General features: G+C 33.9%; 3 protein-coding genes across 3 annotated transcripts; 1 reads left to right on the forward strand and 2 right to left on the reverse strand.

The window, feature by feature from the left end:
- Nucleotides 1-1165: 1165 nt before the first annotated feature.
- Nucleotides 1166-1789, forward strand: LOC113777272. Its single transcript, XM_027322308.1, has one exon. The coding sequence runs from the start codon at nt 1166-1168 to the stop codon at nt 1787-1789; it is 624 nt and encodes a 207-aa protein (XP_027178109.1).
- A 10598-nt stretch (nt 1790-12387) lies between these two features.
- Nucleotides 12388-12900, reverse strand: LOC113777273. Its single transcript, XM_027322309.1, has one exon. The coding sequence runs from the start codon at nt 12898-12900 to the stop codon at nt 12388-12390; it is 513 nt and encodes a 170-aa protein (XP_027178110.1).
- A 3276-nt stretch (nt 12901-16176) lies between these two features.
- LOC113777274 lies at nt 16177-16902 on the reverse strand. The gene has a single exon (XM_027322310.1). The coding sequence runs from the start codon at nt 16900-16902 to the stop codon at nt 16177-16179; it is 726 nt and encodes a 241-aa protein (XP_027178111.1).
- Nucleotides 16903-21654: the final 4752 nt, after the last annotated feature.

A 21654-nucleotide genomic window follows, 5' to 3' on the forward strand; every position in this document is an offset into this window, starting at 1 on the left:
GCTCATTTCCTGATTATCCTTAGACAAAGATCAAAGATGTTTTCACCTGAAACATATAATAGAATTGTTTCTACAGAACTGCCAGATCTAAGGGGTCACCATATTTATATTCATTGGTAATAAAGCACACGCTTTCATGGACCATATGGTACATTGAATCCAAACAGCCCTGTATGTCAAAATGGCAAGTGTAGAAATAACTATCCAAAAGAATTTTATGCATACACTAAACATGCAAAGAACTCCTATTTTGTTTACAGAAGGCACATCGATGGAAAAAATATTGTTGTCAGGGATCATCTGTTTGATAATCGCTGGATTGTGCCATATAATGCATATTTGCTTGCAAAATTTGACTATCACATCAATGTCGAGATATACTCTGCTATTGAAGCAGTAAAATATATTTACAAATACGTCTACAAGGAACACGACAAGGTTATGTATCAGATCACTGCTCAACAGACAGAAAATATCATTGATGAGATTCATAATTTTCAATCTGCTAGATGGATTTGTGCTCCTGAAGCTATGTGAAGGATATTTGCATTTGATGTAACTAACAGTCATCATCAGTAATGACAATGCATTTACATTTGAAAAATTATCAGCCTATATCATTTACCAAAGATTAGACATTGCAAGATGTTTTTGGTAATGAAAGAAATTCAAGGACAATATTGACAGAATTTTTCTCTATGAATCGAACAAATAAAAAAGCACAGAACCTCAATTGTCTCCACAGAGAATTTCCTCGATACTTTACTTGGGATGAAGGTGATAGGATATGAATCGACAGAAAATGTGGAGAGATCATCAGCCGTATTAACACAGCACACCCTATTGAAGGAGAAAGATATTACCTCAAAATGTTACTTATGTATGTGAGAAAACCAACCTCTTTTGATGAGTAAAAATCTGTCGATGGTCACCAAGCATCCTCATACAAAGAAGCTGCAAAACTACGTGGATTACTCTAAATAGACAATGGTTTTGATGAATGTTTATCTGAGGCACTTGTATACAACATGCCATGTTTCCTAAGACACTTTTGACTCTCCTACTTGTACACTTCACACCAACAAATCCAAGAGCCGCTTGGTTTAAATTTGAGAATCATCTGTTAGAAGACATTAAACAAAATTCAGCTTTATGGCAGCGACATATGCAAATTCAAGTTCTCAACTTGATTGACCAGCATCTCCAGATCATGGGAAAAGATATAACTGATTACAACCTCACAGATATTCCTTATCATGTGTTGTGTTCAGATAAGTTTATGAAAGAAATTGAAGTTGAGTATCAGATACCTATTTCTGATGAAGATTTGGCTTCAGTCTCAATGTTAAACAGAGCACAAAAGTTTGCATTTGACAAAATAATCCAAAAAATTAATGAAAATGTTCTTGTTATTTTTTTCATTGATGGTCTCGGTGAAACTAGTAAATCTTTTTTATATAAAGCATTGCTTGCAATTGTGAGATCAAGAGGTCATATTGCACTAGCAACAACAATGTCTGGTGCTGCAGCATTGCCATTGCCAGGAGTGCACACGGCACATTCTCGTTTCAAGATTCCACTTCACCAAGACAGCAAGCAAACCTGTAACATCTCAAAACAAAGCAGTATCAGTAAGCTTCTAAAACTTGCAAAGTTGATTATATGGAATGAAGCAACAATGGCTAAAAAATATGCAATTGAATCATTTGATGCAATGCTTCATGATATTCTAGATTGTGATATTATATTTCATGGCAAAATCATTGTGTTTGGTGGAGATTTTCAATAAACTCTCCCTGTTGTTCAAAGAGGTCAGAAAGAAGATTATATATCTGCATCACTTGTCAATTCTTACATCTAGCCTCAGCTGCAAAAAATGCATCTAACTAAAAATATCTGAGCTCGATTGGATCCCCTGTTTTCTGATCTTCTGCTTAGAATTGGGAATGAGACACAACCAACATTTGGAGACAGCAAAATTCAATTGCCATTATCTATCCTGATACTTTTGTGAATGATGTTGTTTCTCTTCATCAGTTAATAAGTGTTGTCTATCTATCACTCACTGATTTCATTCACAATACTTCAAGTGTCATCAATAGAGCCATTCTTACTACAATGAATGACTTTGTCCATGATATAAATAACCTTTTGATTCAAAGATTTCTTGGTCAAGAAACAAGATACATGAGTTTTAATGAAACACTTGACCCCTCAAAGCAAGCTGATCACTGAGATTTTCTCAACACTATCCAATCACCAGGATTATCATCTCACAAGTTAATCTTGAAACCTTATTGTCCTATAATTCTTTTGAGAAATTTGAATCCCGTTGAAGGTTTGTGTAATGGAACACGTTTAATTTGTTTGAATTTTGCTCTCAATCTTATTCATGCACAAATTACTTCAGGAAATCATAGTGAAAAACAAGTTTTCATTCCTTGAATTCCACTTCTTATCTCAAATGATGAATCTTACCCAATACCATTCAAGTGAACTCAATTCCCTGTTTCACTATGTTTTGCAATGACTATTAACAAATCACAAGGCCAGACACTTGATTTTGTTGGAATATATTTAAAAGAACCAGTTTTTTCACATAGCCAGTTGTATGTTGCAATGTTAAGGGCAGGAACTGCGGAAAAACTAAAGATACTTCTAAGACCAGTTGTGCTTGAATGCATGCCAGACAATAGTACTCGAAACATTGTTTATGAAGAAATACTTGCAGTTGCAACTGCTACTTAAGTACCAATCTTTTGTATTCTATATCAACTTGCATCCAAGTTATTTACAACACATTCTCCTTTGTTTATCATATTTAACATGCTTGCATTTTATGATTTTTAGTCATTACTACTAATAATTGTCTTCACTAATTTATATATTTCATATATTGTAGCTATGGGCGACAGATGTATTCCTGTTAGCAGTTTGACTCATGAGACAAAAGATTGGATGATCAAGGCAATCCTCACTGAAAAATCACCAATCTATCAATGAAAGGATCAAGGTTCTTGGTTCATCAGACTAATGTTTTCAGATGAACAAGCCAGAAACATATTTCGATTTACCTTATACCACCTCAATACAAAACTCACTATTACTTTTAATATTTCTCACACCATTGATTGTCATCTTGAATAACTAACACATCAAAAATTATGATTTTACTATCCAACCAATTATAGTCCCACTCCAATAAATTACTACTCTGATAAACATTTCATTTACTCATTTAGTTACTTGTTTCTCCAGCAAAACAAAAAAAAAGGTGATCGAAATACAGACTCTTTCTGCAACTCAGCTTTCAAATACTAAAATTTAATTATCTAAATCATTCTCATCAAATTATATATATATCAATAAATCACTCTCTAGACAATTGTCAGACTTTCTTAGTTATCAATTACAAAACAACAAGATTAAATAACCAAACTATAAACAAAATTTGAAACCATTAATATCTCCTTATTCGCTTACTGCTTTTCCTCTTGTTTTGATAGCATGAATCAATTCAAGCAATTGCCTTTAATAGAGATGTCAATTACATTCATGAGAAATTACTACTTTATGAGATCTATTACATTGCAAATGCTGCTGTTGTACCAGTTACTGATCCAAGAAACCAAATTGGCTCTATTCCGCTCTAGTTAACACTCACTAAAGCTGTCTTCATCAAGAAAATCAGCAAAACAGACTCACTTCAGCTAGCAAACCGCTTTCATATCACTGCATTTTGGAGTCTTGACAAATACAAGAACAGTGATGCAGACAGATTCAGTATAAAAATTCATGAATAATGAATACTATATGGTAGTTTACTATACATTTTCTAATCAGAAAATTTTCATGTTCAACAAGATATCTTGTGTGTAGCAATCCATGCATTCCCAGAAGAAGTAGTTGGTACTGCAAGAGGACCACGTAGAATTCGAAGATTCATAGTTGTGAATCCCGAGTAAATATCTCATGATCTTAACTCTGAAAACTGCAAAATAAATATACTTACAGAACATTTCATATATCAAGAAATCACTGATGATTTGCTTTCAACTATATCACCCACATATTGAAATTTACAGATGTAGACCATTAATATTCATAATGTAGGAACCTTACATTTACTATGAAGGTGTTGAACTCATCAACACAATCCACACTCATCCATCAATTCTGATTCTATGACCTAGAATCACCACCTATCATGGTAAAAATATAGTTAAAATCAAACTGATGCTATTTACATTTAACTTAAATAAACATAGCTTCATTTACTTTCTTGGCACAATAAATCAGGAATTGACATTAGCACTCAGCCAAATAGCACAATTGTCTTGGATGCCCCATTACATCAGACTGCTTCTCTCAAAACCTGGTATATTTTCATGTACAAATATCATTTTTTTTTACTGAAAATTCTCTTCCTAACTATCCACATGAATACTGACATTTGCTTTTACTATCACAGGTCTGAAGAGAACATTTCCTACATTCATAGAGTTATCAATGAAAGACTATGAGAAAAATAAACAAAAAACAGTTGCACCACTCAACACTGAAGTTTGTTTGATTGGACAGATTCTTGCATCATCAAATCCGATGAAACATGGACATATATCCACCAATAATCTACATTGTCAACTGCATATCTTATTATTTTATAGTATCATTGACTCAATTATACTAACATCTATATAACTCTGTTTGAATTAGATAAAGAACTTTTGGATTAGAGGAAAAATTAGAATCATCAATTGCAATCAGCGATTTTTCTTGTTGACATGTACTAGCTGCAACAACATCACTGGTGCTCCATGGATATGGAATTTGATTGCAATTTCTATGGGTTCAAAGATACAAAACCAAAACTAAAGTCACTTCATTTTCAAGTTCTTAAAATTCCTTATTATACCCTTCACATATTCTATCTCATATGCTAATAATCATCTCTACCGCAGAGCTAAATTCTAGGCACAAGTTTATGATGAAATTGGTTTCATCGAAGCAACAGTAGAGGATCTAAATGCTGAGACCCTCCTTGATTTCATTGTCACTCAAATATATGAAAAACATCTACAGGTATATCAACTTTGATATAATTATACAAACAAATACAATTTCAGTCAATATTGTCTACCAAAATGACTAATAGAAGTTATCTTTTTACAGGGAGAATCGCCGCCCTTTACCAGAATTAATGAAAAACTGCAAAATCAAAACTTCTTCTCTGAGATGAGATCATATCTTCCCTCTCAAAAACATCTTCTCCCACTATTTTTCCTCACAGCCTTCATCCCAGAAGAACCAGGACAAGATCCAAAAACTCATCAAATTGTTGAAGCACAACCATCAGAGTTAGTTGCAACTCCGCCATCCTTTCTAAAAAACAGCACCACAGAAAACGTGGCTTCCATTGAACAAGTTTCCCCGACTCTCACTCCAACATCAACCTTATCTGTCATCCTAATAGATCAAGGCAACCACAAAGGTTCCTCATCTTCGGTAAAATGAAATCTTGAAGAAGAACTGACAAAGACAGCAAAGCATCCAAAGCTTAACTGAACTTCACAGTCAAGCAAAAAAATGACAAAAAATCTACTTTTGCTAGACATGCAAAAACACTAGCTAGGCATGCATTACTTTTGCTTCAAACAACAAGGTTCTTTTGTTATTTTGGTGATAAACTAGAATTTATGTGATTCTCACCTCTGTATCCATCTTTGCAATCACCAAAAGCTTAATATTACTCGCAAATTATCGTAGTATTTTTACAAGTATTAGTTACTTCTACTAAAATCACTCCTGTTGCTCTTCTAATAGATCCTTTTTATCGATTTAACAAATCTTTAGTCTCACAACCATCTAATAAAATATATCAAACTATATCATAACCACAGAGACCCTATTGTATTAACCATTCAAAAAATGATTCCTCTCTCCCAACAAGGTCTTCCAACAAACAACAGCCAATTCACCTAATAAGAGCACCCCGCGTCAAACGCAAGGTCTCACTACCTAGTTTCTAAACAATGCGTAAGCTATACTATAATTGTTAATAGAGCTTTTCTTATATACACTGAGGGTCTGTTTGGTTCATGGAATGACACATGATTGAATTAATCATCATGTGTCATCCCATATTTGGTTACATTTTATACATGAGATGATACATTCTAATTAATCGAATTAATCCCTATTCATGGAATAAAATAATCTTATGAGGGAGGTAGTTCTAGTTATCTCAGGATAACTAACAGATAAGATGATAATATTTTAGACTAATTTATTTTTACAAATAATACAAATGTATACTCTTATAATTATATAACCCCACTCCCACATGATAATATAACATGAATGGATTAATTTGTCCCTACTAATTAATTTTAAAGTTTTTTTGACTAATTTGTCTTTACTACAAATATAACAATATTTGAACTAATTTGCCTTATAAATGATATATTGACTATTATATAACCATACTCTTACATAATAATATGATAATAAACAGACTAATTAGCCCCTACTAATTATATTAAAAAAAAATTCACTAATTTGCCCCTATTCATTATTTTGAAATTTATCACTAATTTACCCCTAGTAATTAATTTAATGTTTTGACTAATTTGCCCGTACTAACATGATAATAAAAGGGCTATATTGCCCTTGGACTAAATTACCCTTACTAAGCTTATTTTCTCAACCAAATTTTATATAAATACATAACCCTAACTGTCGCGCCTCATTTTTTGAAAAATAAAATAATTTTATATTATATATAGGTTATTGAAAATTTTGAGTTTAATTGAAAAGGATGAGTGAAAAATGAGTCTTTTATTTTAAAGAATAAACAAAAGAAAAATGGCCTAAAATGGGACTTAAAAAGTGCAACGGTTTTTGCCCAAAATAATAGTCTAAAAAGGAGTCGCCACTTAGTATCGAATTTAGGTGTACCAAGTCACCTAAAAATATATTTTTAATAAAAAAATAGATAAAACCCTTTTTAGACGACTCCAGATTTTTAAGAACAAGAGAAAAGAGTTCGGGAATCACGGTTGAAGAAAGGGAAGACAAAGATTTGATAGAATCAAATTTAAAGTACCCTTTCAACCTAGCGAAATTTAGTTGCGAGATTTAGTCGAAAATTTTCTTAATCTAACCTATAAAGCTTATTATATTAGGGTGTTTTCTATATGGATGCAAATTTAGATCTAAAGAATATCGAAAGGGTTGGAATATCTTTTCAAAATTTAATTGGTGCGAATCACATTAGTTGTGATGCCCAAAAATGATTCTTAAAAGAGGTCACAAATATGTAAAAATGAGATTCAAAGAAAAAGAAAAATTATAATATATAAATATACATGACCTAAAAGAGAGAAATGCAACATAACGGGTACAGAAAACTAAGGTTCGTGATTTCAATTTTCCTTTTTATAGAGGAGACATGAGCGTGCTAAAGTTAAGAAGTCATACTCGTTCATTTCTCATATTTGAAGGGTGATTCTCTTAATCTAATCAAGCAAATGTACTAATTTACTTCTAATTTTTTAAATGAAATGCAACTCTAAATGTTATGTTTCACACACATAAGGACAAGGGAGATTATATAGGAGATATCATGCAAGATGAGAAAATATCCTAAAAATGGAAAATATGTATAAAATGTTATGAATGTCACGCAAAATATGAATCTAGCTCGAGAACAACCTAAAGGGTCTAGCATTGGACAATCCCATTTCTACAAAATTTTTACTAGCGTTGGATTAGTGAGACATCGGGGAGAAAAGCCACAACTAGCGTTGGACTAGTGTGGTGACATCATGCATTTACTATAACTAAATAAATCATATAAAGCATAATTAAAGCAAGTAAACACATAATGCACATAAAACACACAACACATAGGCATAATTTCTAAATGCAAAACCCTAGTGAAAACGGATAAACACGTAAACACACAAGCATGCAAACACGCACACAAATAAAAGCCTAACTATTACATTCGGGGCCCTAACTACAATTTAAGAAAAAATTTAAAAATAATAACTTAACTATTACATTTATCTAATTAATTACATTTTTGGCAAAATTAAAACCTATCTATTATATAATCTAGCTAAATACATGTCTTGAGCGCCTATCTATTACAATTTGACGTTTTAATGCCTCTCAAATAATCATCAAAATTAAATAAAAAATGAAAACTTAACATGAATAATAAAAAAACACTCAAAACATGCAATTACACATAAAAATACATTGGAACACGTAAAAGAATTTAAAATAATGAAAGAGATTACCTCCCTTGAAGTTGTGGTTAAATGGAGTGAAATTTGCTCTACTTATACTTCAAAATCAACAAATGGTCAAAACACCAATTTAATTAACAAATAAATGAAAATAACTATGAAATCTACCAATTAAAGCACTTAAATGAGGTGTAATTAACAATTAAAGAGAAAAACAAATTGTATTTAAGAAATAAAACTGTCAGGGATCTAATTGCAAAAATTAAGAAATTTGTTGGGATAACTTATAAATATTACAAAGATTAGGGATCAAAATCAAAGAAAAATAAAGTTTATGACCAAAATGCAATTAAAATAGGAACTTAATTGAAAGAAATCAAAAGTTTTAGGGCCATAATATAATTATTTAAAAGTCCGGGGGTCAAAGCACAAATTTTGTCATCAGATTCTCTTAAGAAATTGGGCCATTGGGCCATTTTTCTATTTCCTTCGGGCCAGAAACCACTTAGCCCAAGTAAAAGTCCAAGAAAACAAACAGGCCAACCCGTTCTTTTTTTATCACCTAAACCCCAATCGAAAACATTGGGTTTTAACCCTCCAAACCCATGTGAAACCCAACAAAATAAACCTCAAACTTTAACCAAAAGCCCATATAAAAAAAAACTTAACCCAACCTAACCTATTTTACTAAAATCCAACAAAGTGATAAATCTACAAAAAATTGCTAGACCTTAATTATGTATTAAATCTCAAAATTAATCTACCTAACAAGTCACATAAAACATCCAAAAGAAGATTAAAGTTTAAAAGGGGCAAAATTGATTCATTTGCAGAAGCTTTTGGATCATAGTGAAATTACGTAAAAAAATTAAGGGATCTAAGTGCAATTTTAAAAAATCCATGCAGTCTAGTACAAAGAAGCTTTCTTCTTCTTCTACAACTCTGAGTTCTTCATTACCTAGAAACCACACAAGACAAAATCCAAACAAATGAGATCTTATGAACTTTATTTCACAATCCCAAAGCTAAACTCAAACAGCAAAGAGCCATGACCAAGCCAATCATCTAAAAATGAGCACGGTTGAAATATGAAGCAAAACTCAACAGCAAAATAACTCAAGATTCATGTCTAACAGGTTTGAGTTTCATGAAAAATCGTGTTAAACCAACAAGAGGAGAAACTATGGTTACCTTAGAACCCCGATGAAGTAAAATGAACATGAAATGCCTCCAAGAAATCGCGCTGGTTTTGGAAACGAAACTCAAAGAGCTTTTGCCGCAGGTATTTCAGCGATGGTGAACCTGGAACTTGGAACCCCGATTCAACTGATTTGGAGATGTTTTTTCCAAACAGTTTTTGAATAAAAGTTGTTTAGATCCCTCCCAAGAAAGTTTAGAAACAGAGAATCCGCTCCAAAAACTCAAAACGAGATCGGAATTTAGTGATGAAGAAGGCTGACGGCTCAACCTGGTTATCGTATTTTTCCAGAAAAATTTATTTTTTTCCTTTTTTCACTTTTTTCTCTCTTTGGGTTTCTTTTCCACCGCATCCTCACTTGTTCCTCTCCTTCTCTCTCTTTCTCAGACCCCCTTGTTATCTATTTATATGGAATCAAAACCCCCTCCAACCCTAATGTCAATGGGTGCGATGAAATCGATTTTTAGGGATGATTTTGAGCCTTTAGATGGTAGATTTGGGATAAGAATTGGAAGATGATCTATCCCTTGTAATGGGGGGCTTAAATGGAAAGAAAAATGCAACAAAATTGAGTGGAAATGGGATGGAGCTTGTTGCTGCCATTTTGTACTTCGACTACGTTCATGGCTTTTGGAATGAATTCATGAACGTCGCGTGAGTAAAAATATATATATATATATATATTAACAAAAATTGATTTTGATTTTTCTTTTCTTTTTCTTTGATTTTTCTAAAAAATCGATTTTTTTCAAGAAATGGAAGTGAAACAAAACAAAATAAAATAAATAAAATTAAAAAATAAAATGATAAAATTTGTTGTCTATAGCTTGCCCCTCTTTATCTAGATTTCGAAAAAATTCAAGATAAAGATGTAGACACCCAATTATTTATCTATCTGACTCAATTACAATCGAAACAACTAGCAAAACTTAATTATTTAAATCTAGAAAATAAAAGGAGCTGTGGGATAGTCCAAACCTAACAAAATAAACGGTCGGTGGGATAAAACTAGATCCGATGTGGTTGGTGGGATAAAAATCAAACCTAACGAAATAAAAGATTGGTGGGATAAAATCCAAATGCAACAAAAGAAACGTTCGGTGGGATAAAATCCAAACCCGATGTGGTTGGTGGGATAAAACCCAAATCCAACAAAATAAACGTTCGGTGGGATAAAACTTAAATTTGACATGATTTGTGGGATAAAATCCAAACCCAACAAAATAAACATTCGATGGGATAAAACCCAAACTCAAAAAAAAAAATGTTAGTGCGATAAAATTCAAATCCAATAAAATAAATGTTCGGTGAGATAAAATCCAAAATAAAAGGTTGGTAGGATGAAATTCAAACCCAACAAAATAAAAGATTGATGGGATAAAACCCAAACTTAACAAAATAAGCGTTCGGTGGGATAAAACCCAAATCCGACGAGATTGATGAAATAAAACCCAAACCTAACAAAATAAAAGGTTGATGGGATAAAATCCAAATCTAACAAAATAAATGTTCGGTGGGATAAAATCCAAATCTAACAAAATAAAAGAGTTAGACAAAAAATGTGTTTGAATCAAAAGGTGCGAAGTGATTTTTGTTATTTTTTTAAACAAATATTAGACTTACTTAAATGATAAAATGTCACCTTTGTGGCAAAATTGCCCCAGTATAGATTAGACTTGACTGAATGATTACTGATTTTCTGATCCTTTAAGAAAATGTGTGTAGTTCAATCCTGTAAAAGAGAAATAATTACAACGAAATATAATGCCACTAGCATGTGATCCCTCGAGTCTTGGGAAACTTGATCCTTTTAATATCGCACAACTGTTTGATTCGAAAATCTTGTGTAGCCCCTTCTTGATCTGCTAGCATCTGTATTCAGCCAACTGAGTTTAGACCATAAGAAATATGTTTATGCACCAATTACGATAGATTACAGGGATTGTCTTTTGGGTGAGTTAAATGGAACGCAAATAAAAATTTTAGACAAAATTATTTCATGCGGACACCAAATGGAGTAAAATAATTCTTCAACAAGAAAAATGACTCTTACAAAGTTTACGGAACAATTTGGAGACTCAAATACAAATTCGAATTACCCATCTATGATGAGAAAAACATCACACTTGACCCCTTCAGATATCACATTTCTGAAATTTGGTGTTGCCAAAAGAAGCTCAACACGAGGAGAAATCCAAACGAATATAGAATCTCTCGGCTTTCTATTTCTAGCTTAGTCCATGATTCAAAACGCTACCTTAGCACCCTTTCGGGTTTTCACCAAGGTTGCCCCAACCCATTTATTTTCTTTCTTTTACTTTTGCTTTTGCTTGTTTTTTTTGTTGTTATTTTTTTTTTGAAAAGGTGCCCTTTCAGGTTTTCACCTAATTAACAAATTTTACCAATAGCCTATATCGATTTAGAAATATGTTTCAAGAATTGATGGCATCAGTGTGACAATCCTTCCCTTGCAAAATTGACGAAAGTGTATTGACATCATTTGCCATTTGATTAAAAAAATTTCTATTAGAGTCACTGCTAAGGTGGAAGTCGGGGCTTTAAGGCTTTTGTAATAGGGTCAGGCGTGGTGTTAAGAAATGTTATGGTTGGAAGGCAAAATTTTTTTTTTTTAGGATTTTCAAAAATCCTAAGATCACATCCTATAAAATCTTGCCCCAGTATAGGGCTATTGAAACTTAAAAATTTTTCCCAGTTTGGCTTTTGCTTTTTTCTTTTTTCTTTTTAATTTATTTACAAATGTAAGATAAAATTAGCCCCAGTGTGTGGTTTGCGATCTTTAGGCGGTTACCAAACTAAGGAGTAGATTATTCTGGAGGTTCAAAGGGGAGAACTAGAGATAAAATGTTCAAAGGAAAAAGAAAAAGGCCCGCCTTATAGTCCACCTTAAACCGTATTTCAAAAAAATTCACATAATCAGATAAAAAACGTCTTGCACATGTCTGAATTGATTGGCTGAGGAAAAATCTGTCCGCCCATCTCTATGAGAATAAGTGCTCCTCTAGGCAATACCTTCTTAACAATGAAAGGTCCTTGCCAATTTGGAACAAATTTTCCTTTAGCTTCATCTTGGATGGGAAGAATTCGTTTCAAAACTTTGTCCCTTTCTTGGAATAGATGAGGTTTGACCTTCTTATTGTAGGCACGAGCCATTCGCCTTTGATAGTACTGTTCGTGGCAAACGGTATTTAATCGCTTTTCATCAATCAAGGATAGTTGCTCGTGTTGTTGTTTAGTCCATTCTGCTTTATCCAACTGAGTTTCCATTAAAATGCGCAAAGGGGGGATCTCAACCTCTGCGGGTAATACTGCTTCCATATCGTACATGAGACAATAAGGCGTTGCCCCAATAAAAGTTCTAATTGGAGTCCAATAAGTCATTAATACATGCGGCTTCTTCTTATGCCAATCTCGATGCATTTCCGTCATTTTGCGAATGATTTTTTTTCAGATTTTTGTTTGCAGCCTCTACTACTCCGTTCATCTGAAGCCTGTAGATAGCCGTATTCTGATGTTTGATTTTGAATTGTTCGCATAATCCATCTACCATGTCATTATTGAGGTTTCTGGCATTGTCAGTGATCAGCATCTTTGGCACTCTGAAACGACAGATAATGTGGTCTCTCAAAAAATCGAATACTACTTTCTTGTTCACGCTCTTGTAAGATGCCGTTTCAACCCATTTGGTGAAATATTCGATCGCTACCAGGATGAATCGATGCCCATTTGAAGTTAGGGGTTCAATAGTTCCAATCACGTCCATTCCCCACATTGAGCAGGGCCAAGGAGTAGTCACACTACGTAACTCTGTAGGAGGAGCATGTATAATATCGGCATGCATTTGACACTTAATACATTTCCTGACAAAATCTACACAGTCATACTCCATGGTGAGCCAAAAATACCTCATTCTCATGATCTTATTATCCAGTAAGTGCCTATTCATGTGGGGTCTACATACACCACTGTGAATTTCTTTCATCATATATTCAGCTTCCTCTCTATTGATGCACCTTGGAAGGCACAAATCAGATGTTTTCTTATATAACACCTCTCCGTTCAGAAAAAATCTTGATGACATTTTGCGCCAGGAGCTTTTGGCAGTTGAATCAGCAACCAGAGGGTAAGATCCCGTCTTTATAAATTTCTGATGGCGCTATACCACCGATGATCGTCAGAGATCTCTTCTATAGTTAAGCAATGTGTCGATTTATCTTGGAACTGAATCTGAATAGGTTCGCTTACCAGCTCGTCCGGGTGTTGAATCATAGAAGACAAAGTGACCAGAGTATCAACAAAAACATTGCAAGTGTGAGGGATATGCCTGAATTTCAAACTTCTGAACTTATAGGCCAAACTAAGTAGACTACAATGATACGACATGATTTTTGAGTCTCGCGTTACCCACGACTTAAGTGTTTGATGCACTAGCAAATCAGAATCACTGAACGCTATCAAATCCCTTATCTCTATCTCAAATGCCATTTTTAGTCCAAAAATACAAGCTTCATACTCAGCCATGTTGTTAGTACAAGAAAATCATAATTTAGAGGCAGCAGGGTAATGGTTTCCCTCAGGTGACACTAAAACAGCTCCGATTTCGGCTCCAAAAGAATTCAAACCGCCATCAAATAATAACCTGCACCTAGGGTATTGCTCGTTCATATCTTCAAATACACCAATAAATAAGATCTCCTTGTTAGGAAAATATGTATGTAATGGCTGGTAATCATCTTCTCTTGGATTTTCGGCCAAATGATCCGCTACGGCTTGACTTTTGATTGCCTTCTGCGTAGTGAAAATGATATCGAACTCTGAAAGAATCATCTGCCACTTTGCCATACGTCCCGTCGGCATCGATTTTTCCAATAAATACTTCAAAGGGTCGAAGTGAGAAATAAGGTAGGTAGTGTGACTAAACAAGTAATGCCTCGACTTTTGAGCGACCCAAGTTAAGGCCCAGCAACTCCTTTCAAGAAAAGAATAGTTGGTCTCGTAGGCGGTGAATTTCTTGCTGAGGTAATAGATCACTTGCTCCTTCTTCCCCGAGTCATCATGCTGTCCCAACACGCATCCCATAGCCTCACCCCAACACGGACAGATACATGATCAGAGGTCGACTTGATTTCGATGGCTCTAAGACCTGAGGATTCAACAGATAATCCTTAATTTTATCGAAAGCTTGCTAACATTTTTTGTTCTAGTGCATCGGCACATTTTTCTTTAATAATTTGAACAAAGGCTCACATGTAGACGTTAATTGAGCGATAAATCTGTCGATAGAATTGATCCTTCCCAAAAACTTTTCACGTCCTTCTGAGTTTTCGGTATGAGCATCTCTTGAATTGCTTTGATTTTTGTCAGATCAATCTCAATTCTCTTTTTACTCATAATAAATCCTACTCCCTCCGTCCCATTGAAAGTGTCATTCTTTTATTTTTTGGTTGTCCCAAAATATTTGTCATGTTTTCTATTTTTAACTACTTTATACTCTGAAATTCCCTCCATACCCTTCATTAATTATGCATAAAGAATACTATAGTTTGGCCCACAAAATGCTATGGGTCTCACAATCTTTGGTTTCAAGACAAAGTACATCTCTTTTCTCGGTTGTAGGACAAAGTGTATGGGTCCCACAATCATTGGTTTCAAGACAAAGTGCTTCTCTTTTCTCGGTTGCAGGACAAAGTGTATATCTTTTTTCTATAATTTTAATTAGAGATCTACAAATTAAAATTCACATCTTTTTTTATGAAAAAATAAAAATTCACATTGGCACAAACGGAGTAAGAGAAGTAGCCCACACCTATTACTCAATCAAAATGATCCAGCCAAAGAGGAAAAAAAGGCATTAGCATACAAGATTCAACCAAAAACATTCGGCCAAAATGAGCCTTTATATGGAGTACATGCTTTACAAAAGTCACTTTACTAAAGTGAGCAAAAACATTTAATTTACAAATTGGTAAGCACTTTTAGTACTCCAATCTTTCCACAATTAAAGTACTTGCACCATCTAGTTCAAAAAGTTTGAATTTTTAGACTTTAAGTCCCTGCAAGTAAGATGAGAAAAAACTTGAGTTAATCAAAACAACAAATAAAGATGCAGATAATTGAGAATATCAAAAGAATCAATCTAAAAAATAATAAAATATGAATTGCCATATCCAATAACTCAACTTATATTTCTAATAAGTAAACAACCATAGATATGCATTAAGTAAACAAGAATAATTTACCAATTTCCATAGATATGCATCTTTATAAATTGCCATATCAATATTTCATAGATACGCATTAAGCAAACAAGAATAACTGATCAAAAGAAAGATTGAGTCCTTTTTTACATTTTGCAAAATCCAAGCACTTATACTGTCGAGTACCAATAAATAAGAAGATAAAGAATATAGGTAAGTGTAAACTACCATAAATATAAGATGCAAAATCGAACCACTTGTACTGCCATTTACTTGTAAAAACCTGATTAGTATACTTCAATACCTATATAAAGAAGAAAAAAAAACAAAAGTTAGTGTAAACAACCATAAACAAAGAAGTAGGGAACATAAACTGTAAAGCACAAACTAGTTTTGCATATAAGTGAACCTATCCAATGAAACCATCTTCAAGCTTGTATATGACTTCGAACTTGGTTAACAAGTTCTTTTTCACATTCAATGTGCAGAGGAAGAGAACCATCTTTCATTAAATGATGCTTTCCAATGTGCGGCACTTGTAATTGTTTTCCCCTAAGTTCTTCATCACCTCTACCATACATGATTGCAATGTTAAGAAAACATTGTTGAGGCTGTCAGTTGATAGTTGATCAAATGATTTTTCAACAGCAAGGATTAGCTCATCAATTGTTTTGGGCGCTTCTTGATGTTGAAGTGATTGTATGGCCCTAAAATATCCTAAATCAAGAACATTCATGTCTGGGCTATTAGGAGGCTGAAATAACAAGTGAATATCAAATCCATCCATTGAAGCAGCCTCAATAAATTCAGAATCTATGGGATTAATATGTGGTTTGGCATTATCTTGTTGGATGAAAATTTCAGTACCATTCTCACGTGGCCATTTACTGTGTATTGCAAGCAAAACCTTTTCAATTAGGCATCTTCTATACATCTCTTTAGCCACTGACAATATTGGCTTCGTTTCTAATGTACCAGCAATCCAATTTTTACTATTCCTTTTTGTCGGCTCTTTTAGTACAAAGGGAAAATTACCAATTTTGCCATCAAATTCTCGGTAGTAAGAGCAATCAAACTGAGGTCGAGCTACAGCAGCTAGAAACATAACCTTTGCAATGAATTTTTTGCTCTTACATGTTCGAAGAGGTTGCTCTTCCTCAGGATGAAGATAGTACCTTTTGGATTCTTTAGTCATATAAAACCATTTTTCATCAACATGAACAACATTAAACATACTCCTAAAAACTGGTTTAGTATTGAGACTTTCATATTCAAGCATTGACAAGCAAAATCGAAGTCTTACTTGCTTATTTTCATCCGTCAACTGTGGTTTCAATGCATTTGAATGCGGCCGAATAGCACTTTCTTTAATTTGTCAATGAAGAGTTGACTTAGCCACTTTCATTTCACTGGAGAGAGAACGAATGTTTGTTCGACTGCGAAGAGGAATTGTCATAACGGAGGTGAAATCTATTTCCACTCATTTCCGTCCAGGTCCTTTTGTAAATCTCCGAGTTACATCAACTACTCCTCCATTTGCAAAAGAGACTGCCGCTCGTTTCCAAATCCTGCTAACAGTTATGACATTTATCTGAAATAAGTCTACAACATTCTTAATTGTCCCTCTTCTCAATTTTCCACCATCACTATACTGCAAGAGAGTTTCAAAAATGGATTGCCTTTCTTCATTAGTTAATCTCTTTATACGATTGCAGGAAGTTTCAATGTCATCAAGCATATCCATTTTTCTTTAAAAAGTCGCCAATGAAACAGAGCATAATGCTTATATTTATATACAGAGTAGAACTAGGAGTGAGTAGTCGTATTCCTTAGCTAACAAATTTTTAAAATAGGCAATTCAATTTTTAGAAATCCGCCAACTTGCAAAAGTTTTAGACCAATTTGGCGGTAAATCTTAAAAACAAAAAAACCAGAAATTATAATTAAGCAAGACAAGAATTAACGCCCTCTTGACATAAACCCAAAAAAAAAAGAATAAAAACAAATCGTAACAAGAGAATAAAAAAAAAACTCAATCTTGATATGTTTTGATTAGATGAATAATTCAAATATAGGCAGTGCAAATTAGATGAACCTTTATTGAAGAATTGGATCCCATAGAGTTTTCATCTCTTCCTTGAGCATTAGCGTCAACTTGCTATCGAAAGTTAGGTGGAACAAAATTTTAAGGATTTATTAGCAAAAGATGGAAGAAATTTAGGAAGTGGAGTAGTAAAAGACGATGAAATTTTCTTGCCGGAAGAAAGTTTGTAGCTTGTGATTTGAAGAGTTGTCACTTGTCACATCAATGTCTCCGGAAGAAGTGTTTGTATCAGATAAGGGTGATGGGCAAAAGTGGAGTGTACTGTGCATCAGGGCAAAAGTGGAGAAAAGAAAATTTTTTTTGGTGAAGTGTACTATGCATAAAAAGCACATATCCCCAAATAAAACCAAATATATGGGACGGAGGAAGTAACAATTTATCGACTGGAGCTCCAAAAGCACATTTTGCAGGATTCAGCTTTAAGTTGTATTTCCTCAACCTTTCGAATAATTTCTTCAAATCAACCAGATGGTTTTCAACTTTCTTAGATTTAATGATAATATCGTTCACATAGACTTTCATCTCCTTATGAATCATATCGTGGAACAAAGTGGTCATGGTCCATTGATAGGTAGCTCCACCATTCTTCAATCCGAATGGCATTACCCGATAACAGAAGGTTCCCTACGGAGTAATGAAAGCAGACTTCTCTCTATCTTCCTTAGCTATCAAGATCTAGTGATACCCGGTGAAACAATCACCGAAAGATTCAATTTCATGTCCCGTGGTGCTGTCCAAAAGAATATGAATGTTTAGCAGCGAAAAATCATCTTTCGGACTAACTTTGTTAAGATTCCTATAATCGACACAGACTCGCACTTCTCCACTTTTCTTCGAAACAGGTACAGGATTTGAAAGCCACATGTGGTAATGAGACACTATAATGATTCTGGCATGGAACTGCTTTTTGATCTGCTCTTTGATTCTGAGACTTATATCTGGCTTAAATTTGCGCGGCTTTTGCTTTACTGGCGAAAAATTTGGATCAGTCGGCAATCTGTGAACTACTATGTCTGTTGAAATTTCGGGCATATATCATACGACCAATGTTTTAAAACCCGGACCGTCAATTGAACCGGTGAGGTGAAAGGGTCGAGATTCAACCGGTCGGACCGGTTCAATCTCGGTTCAATGAATTTTTTTAAAAATAATTTATATAAATATATATATGCACAAAATAAGACATGTAATGGACTAATTTAAAACTTCATATGATGAAAAGTTCACTATTTTTGAATAATTTGGATTTTCAAAAATAAAATTTTTAAATTATAAGTTAAAACAAATAAATTTCATCTCAATTTCAATTATATCTACCAAAAAAATTTTAAATCCAACCCAAAAATATCACAATATTTTGAAATTATACAAAATTCACGTCTATGAGAATTTGACATTGTGAACTTAAATTTTAATTTACGTCTTTGAGATTTAAAGATTGTAATTTAAAAAAGAAAGTTTAGAGTTCGAAAGAAGTTAAGAGAATTGAAAATAGAAATGCAAACTTGATAAGAAACAAAAAATGAGATAAAAGTGAGTGGTTGTGGCATTAAATAATTTGGGCTAAAGAAAAATAATTCTTTTTTAACTTTTTCCAATTTAATGGACAAAAACAAAATAAAAAGATAGAAGAAAACATCAATAAATTAAAACTAATGAGGTTTGATTAAAAATGGAGTGACAAAAGAAAAGATGATAGAGAAAGAAAGAGTTGAAGATTAAAAATAAAAAGTCGTGAGAGAATGAGGTTTTGTAAGAAAAATGGAAAAATGAAATATAGATGTTTGTTTTATATAAATAAGTTATCAAAAAAAACAAATAAAATGTGATGGTGCAATGGTTACTACATTGGTCTTCTATTGCAAAGGTCTTGAGTTCGAATTTTGATAGAAGCATTTTGCAAAAAGTAAAAAAAAAAAAAAAAAAAAAAGCGGTTCAATCCGATTCAACACGGTTCACCGGGTTTCACGGTTTTGACCGAGTTTGACCGGTTCTCTAGCAAAGTCAACCAAAGCATAGAACCGGACCGATGCCATGGCAGGTTCGCGGTTCAACTGGTCGAACCGGCCGGTCCGGTCTGGTTTTCAAAACATTGCATACGACCATGCAAACACGTCTTGGAATTTGATTAAGAATTCAATCATCTCTTTTCTCTGCCCCTTATTCAAATGCACGCTGATTTTAATTTCTTCAACCTCCGTCTTAGTGCCAATGTTAATGATTTCTGTCTCTTCTAAGTTCGGCTTGGGTTTCTTCTCATATTGTTCAAAAATCTTTAAAATAAACTCGGATTCTTCCTCGCTATCACTCTCTTTTTGATTTTTGAATTTCATAATTTTAAATTCGTGAGAGATATCGAGTTGGCAATCATTGAATTCCAGAGCAATGATATCCGAAGGGTCAAATGATTTTATTTTTGGCTATCTGAAAATAAAGTAAACATGCACAATAAATAAGTAAAAAATAATAAATATGGACAAAAATCTTCCATTTCATTGAATTTAAGGAAGCAGACAGATATTGGAATAAAAAACAAGAACTTTGCAACCTAAAATATTAGTCAAAACAAATACATATTCGATAGAACTGTGCAGTGGGAACGGACTTTCATTTAAACAAAACGTGTATTAACATGACACTGGGAGGAAACAAATAACTAAAAATAAAGTAGCTTTTTGTCATTGATTTTGGCCAAGAACAATCCCCTAAATTTACTGAAATTCCCTTTGAGAGAAAAGGTAATCTGTAGTCCAATTTTGCATGGCTTCTTTAGGGATGGTCGCGAACTCCATTTCTTCCAGTAGCTCGTCCTCATAGTGATCTGCTTTCCCTCATTCTCTACCTTTTTGCAAGTTTGCATCTCCTTCTTACCCTTAACAGTCGGTTGGAATCCCAATCCAAACGTGTCTTTCTTCTCAAAAAGCTCTATAGGTTCCTGGCTTGCAAATTTTGCTCCAAACCTTTGTCTACCTTATACCCTCCTGTTATCATTTTTTTGGCCATCATGATGCTAGCTTCTGGCAGGCCGGTCTTAGTCAATAAATCTTGTTCAGATGCCTCACCTATGGACACAATGTCAGCCACATGATGGGGGGAAGCCAAAGTTTTTCTACCATTCTCCTCCTTTGATGCAAAATTAATGATCACAGTGCAATCATCCTCAGCGAACATGGTGGTGAGCTGATCATTGACAATGAACTTCACCTTTTGATAGAAAGAAGATGAAACGGCACTAGAAGTGTTGATTCAAGGTCGTCCAAGTAGAACGTTATAAACACTTGAAAAGTTCATAACTTTGCAAACTACTTGAAATTGGGCGGCCCCTATCCCAGTACTAAGTCAATTTCGCCCATTGATTCCCTTCTGACTTCGTCAAACCTTCTTAATATCGTGGCAGATGGTTGCAACTTAGCATCTGGAAGTCCAAGTTTCACAAGAGTATTCCATGAACAGATGTTGAGGGCGGATCCATTATCTATCAAAATCCTTGGTAGATGCTTTCTGTTACACCTCATTGAGTTATACAATGTCCTATTATGCCCGATCCCATTAGAGGTTAAATCTTCATCCGAAAAGGTTATGTGATTAGCAGCCAACATATTCCCTACAATGTGAGTAAACTTGTCAACTGGGATATTCTTCGGTATTTGCGCTTCCTCCAGGACCTTGAGTAATGTATCCCTGTGTAATTTGGATGTTAAAAGCAAATTAAGAATGGATACTCGCGCAGGCATTTTGTCCAACTGTCCCACGACATTAAACTCGCTTCTTCAACTTTAAGAAAATCTAATGCCTCTTTCTCGGTCACAGATGACTTGGATGGCATCATATTCTCATCCACAGTCTTTCCAATTTTAGTGACAGTAACCCCCTCCTCTTTTG

This window comes from Coffea eugenioides, chromosome 7 (assembly GCF_003713205.1).
Source record: "Coffea eugenioides isolate CCC68of chromosome 7, Ceug_1.0, whole genome shotgun sequence".
Taxonomy (NCBI): Eukaryota; Viridiplantae; Streptophyta; class Magnoliopsida; order Gentianales; family Rubiaceae; genus Coffea; species Coffea eugenioides.

Coding starts and splice junctions, on each gene's coding strand:
- LOC113777274 (XM_027322310.1), bottom strand. CDS start 16,902: ATGTTTAATGTTGTTCATGTTGATGAAAAATGGTTTTATATGACTAAA.
- LOC113777272 (XM_027322308.1), top strand. CDS start 1,166: ATGCAAATTCAAGTTCTCAACTTGATTGACCAGCATCTCCAGATCATG.
- LOC113777273 (XM_027322309.1), bottom strand. CDS start 12,900: ATGACGGAAATGCATCGAGATTGGCATAAGAAGAAGCCGCATGTATTA.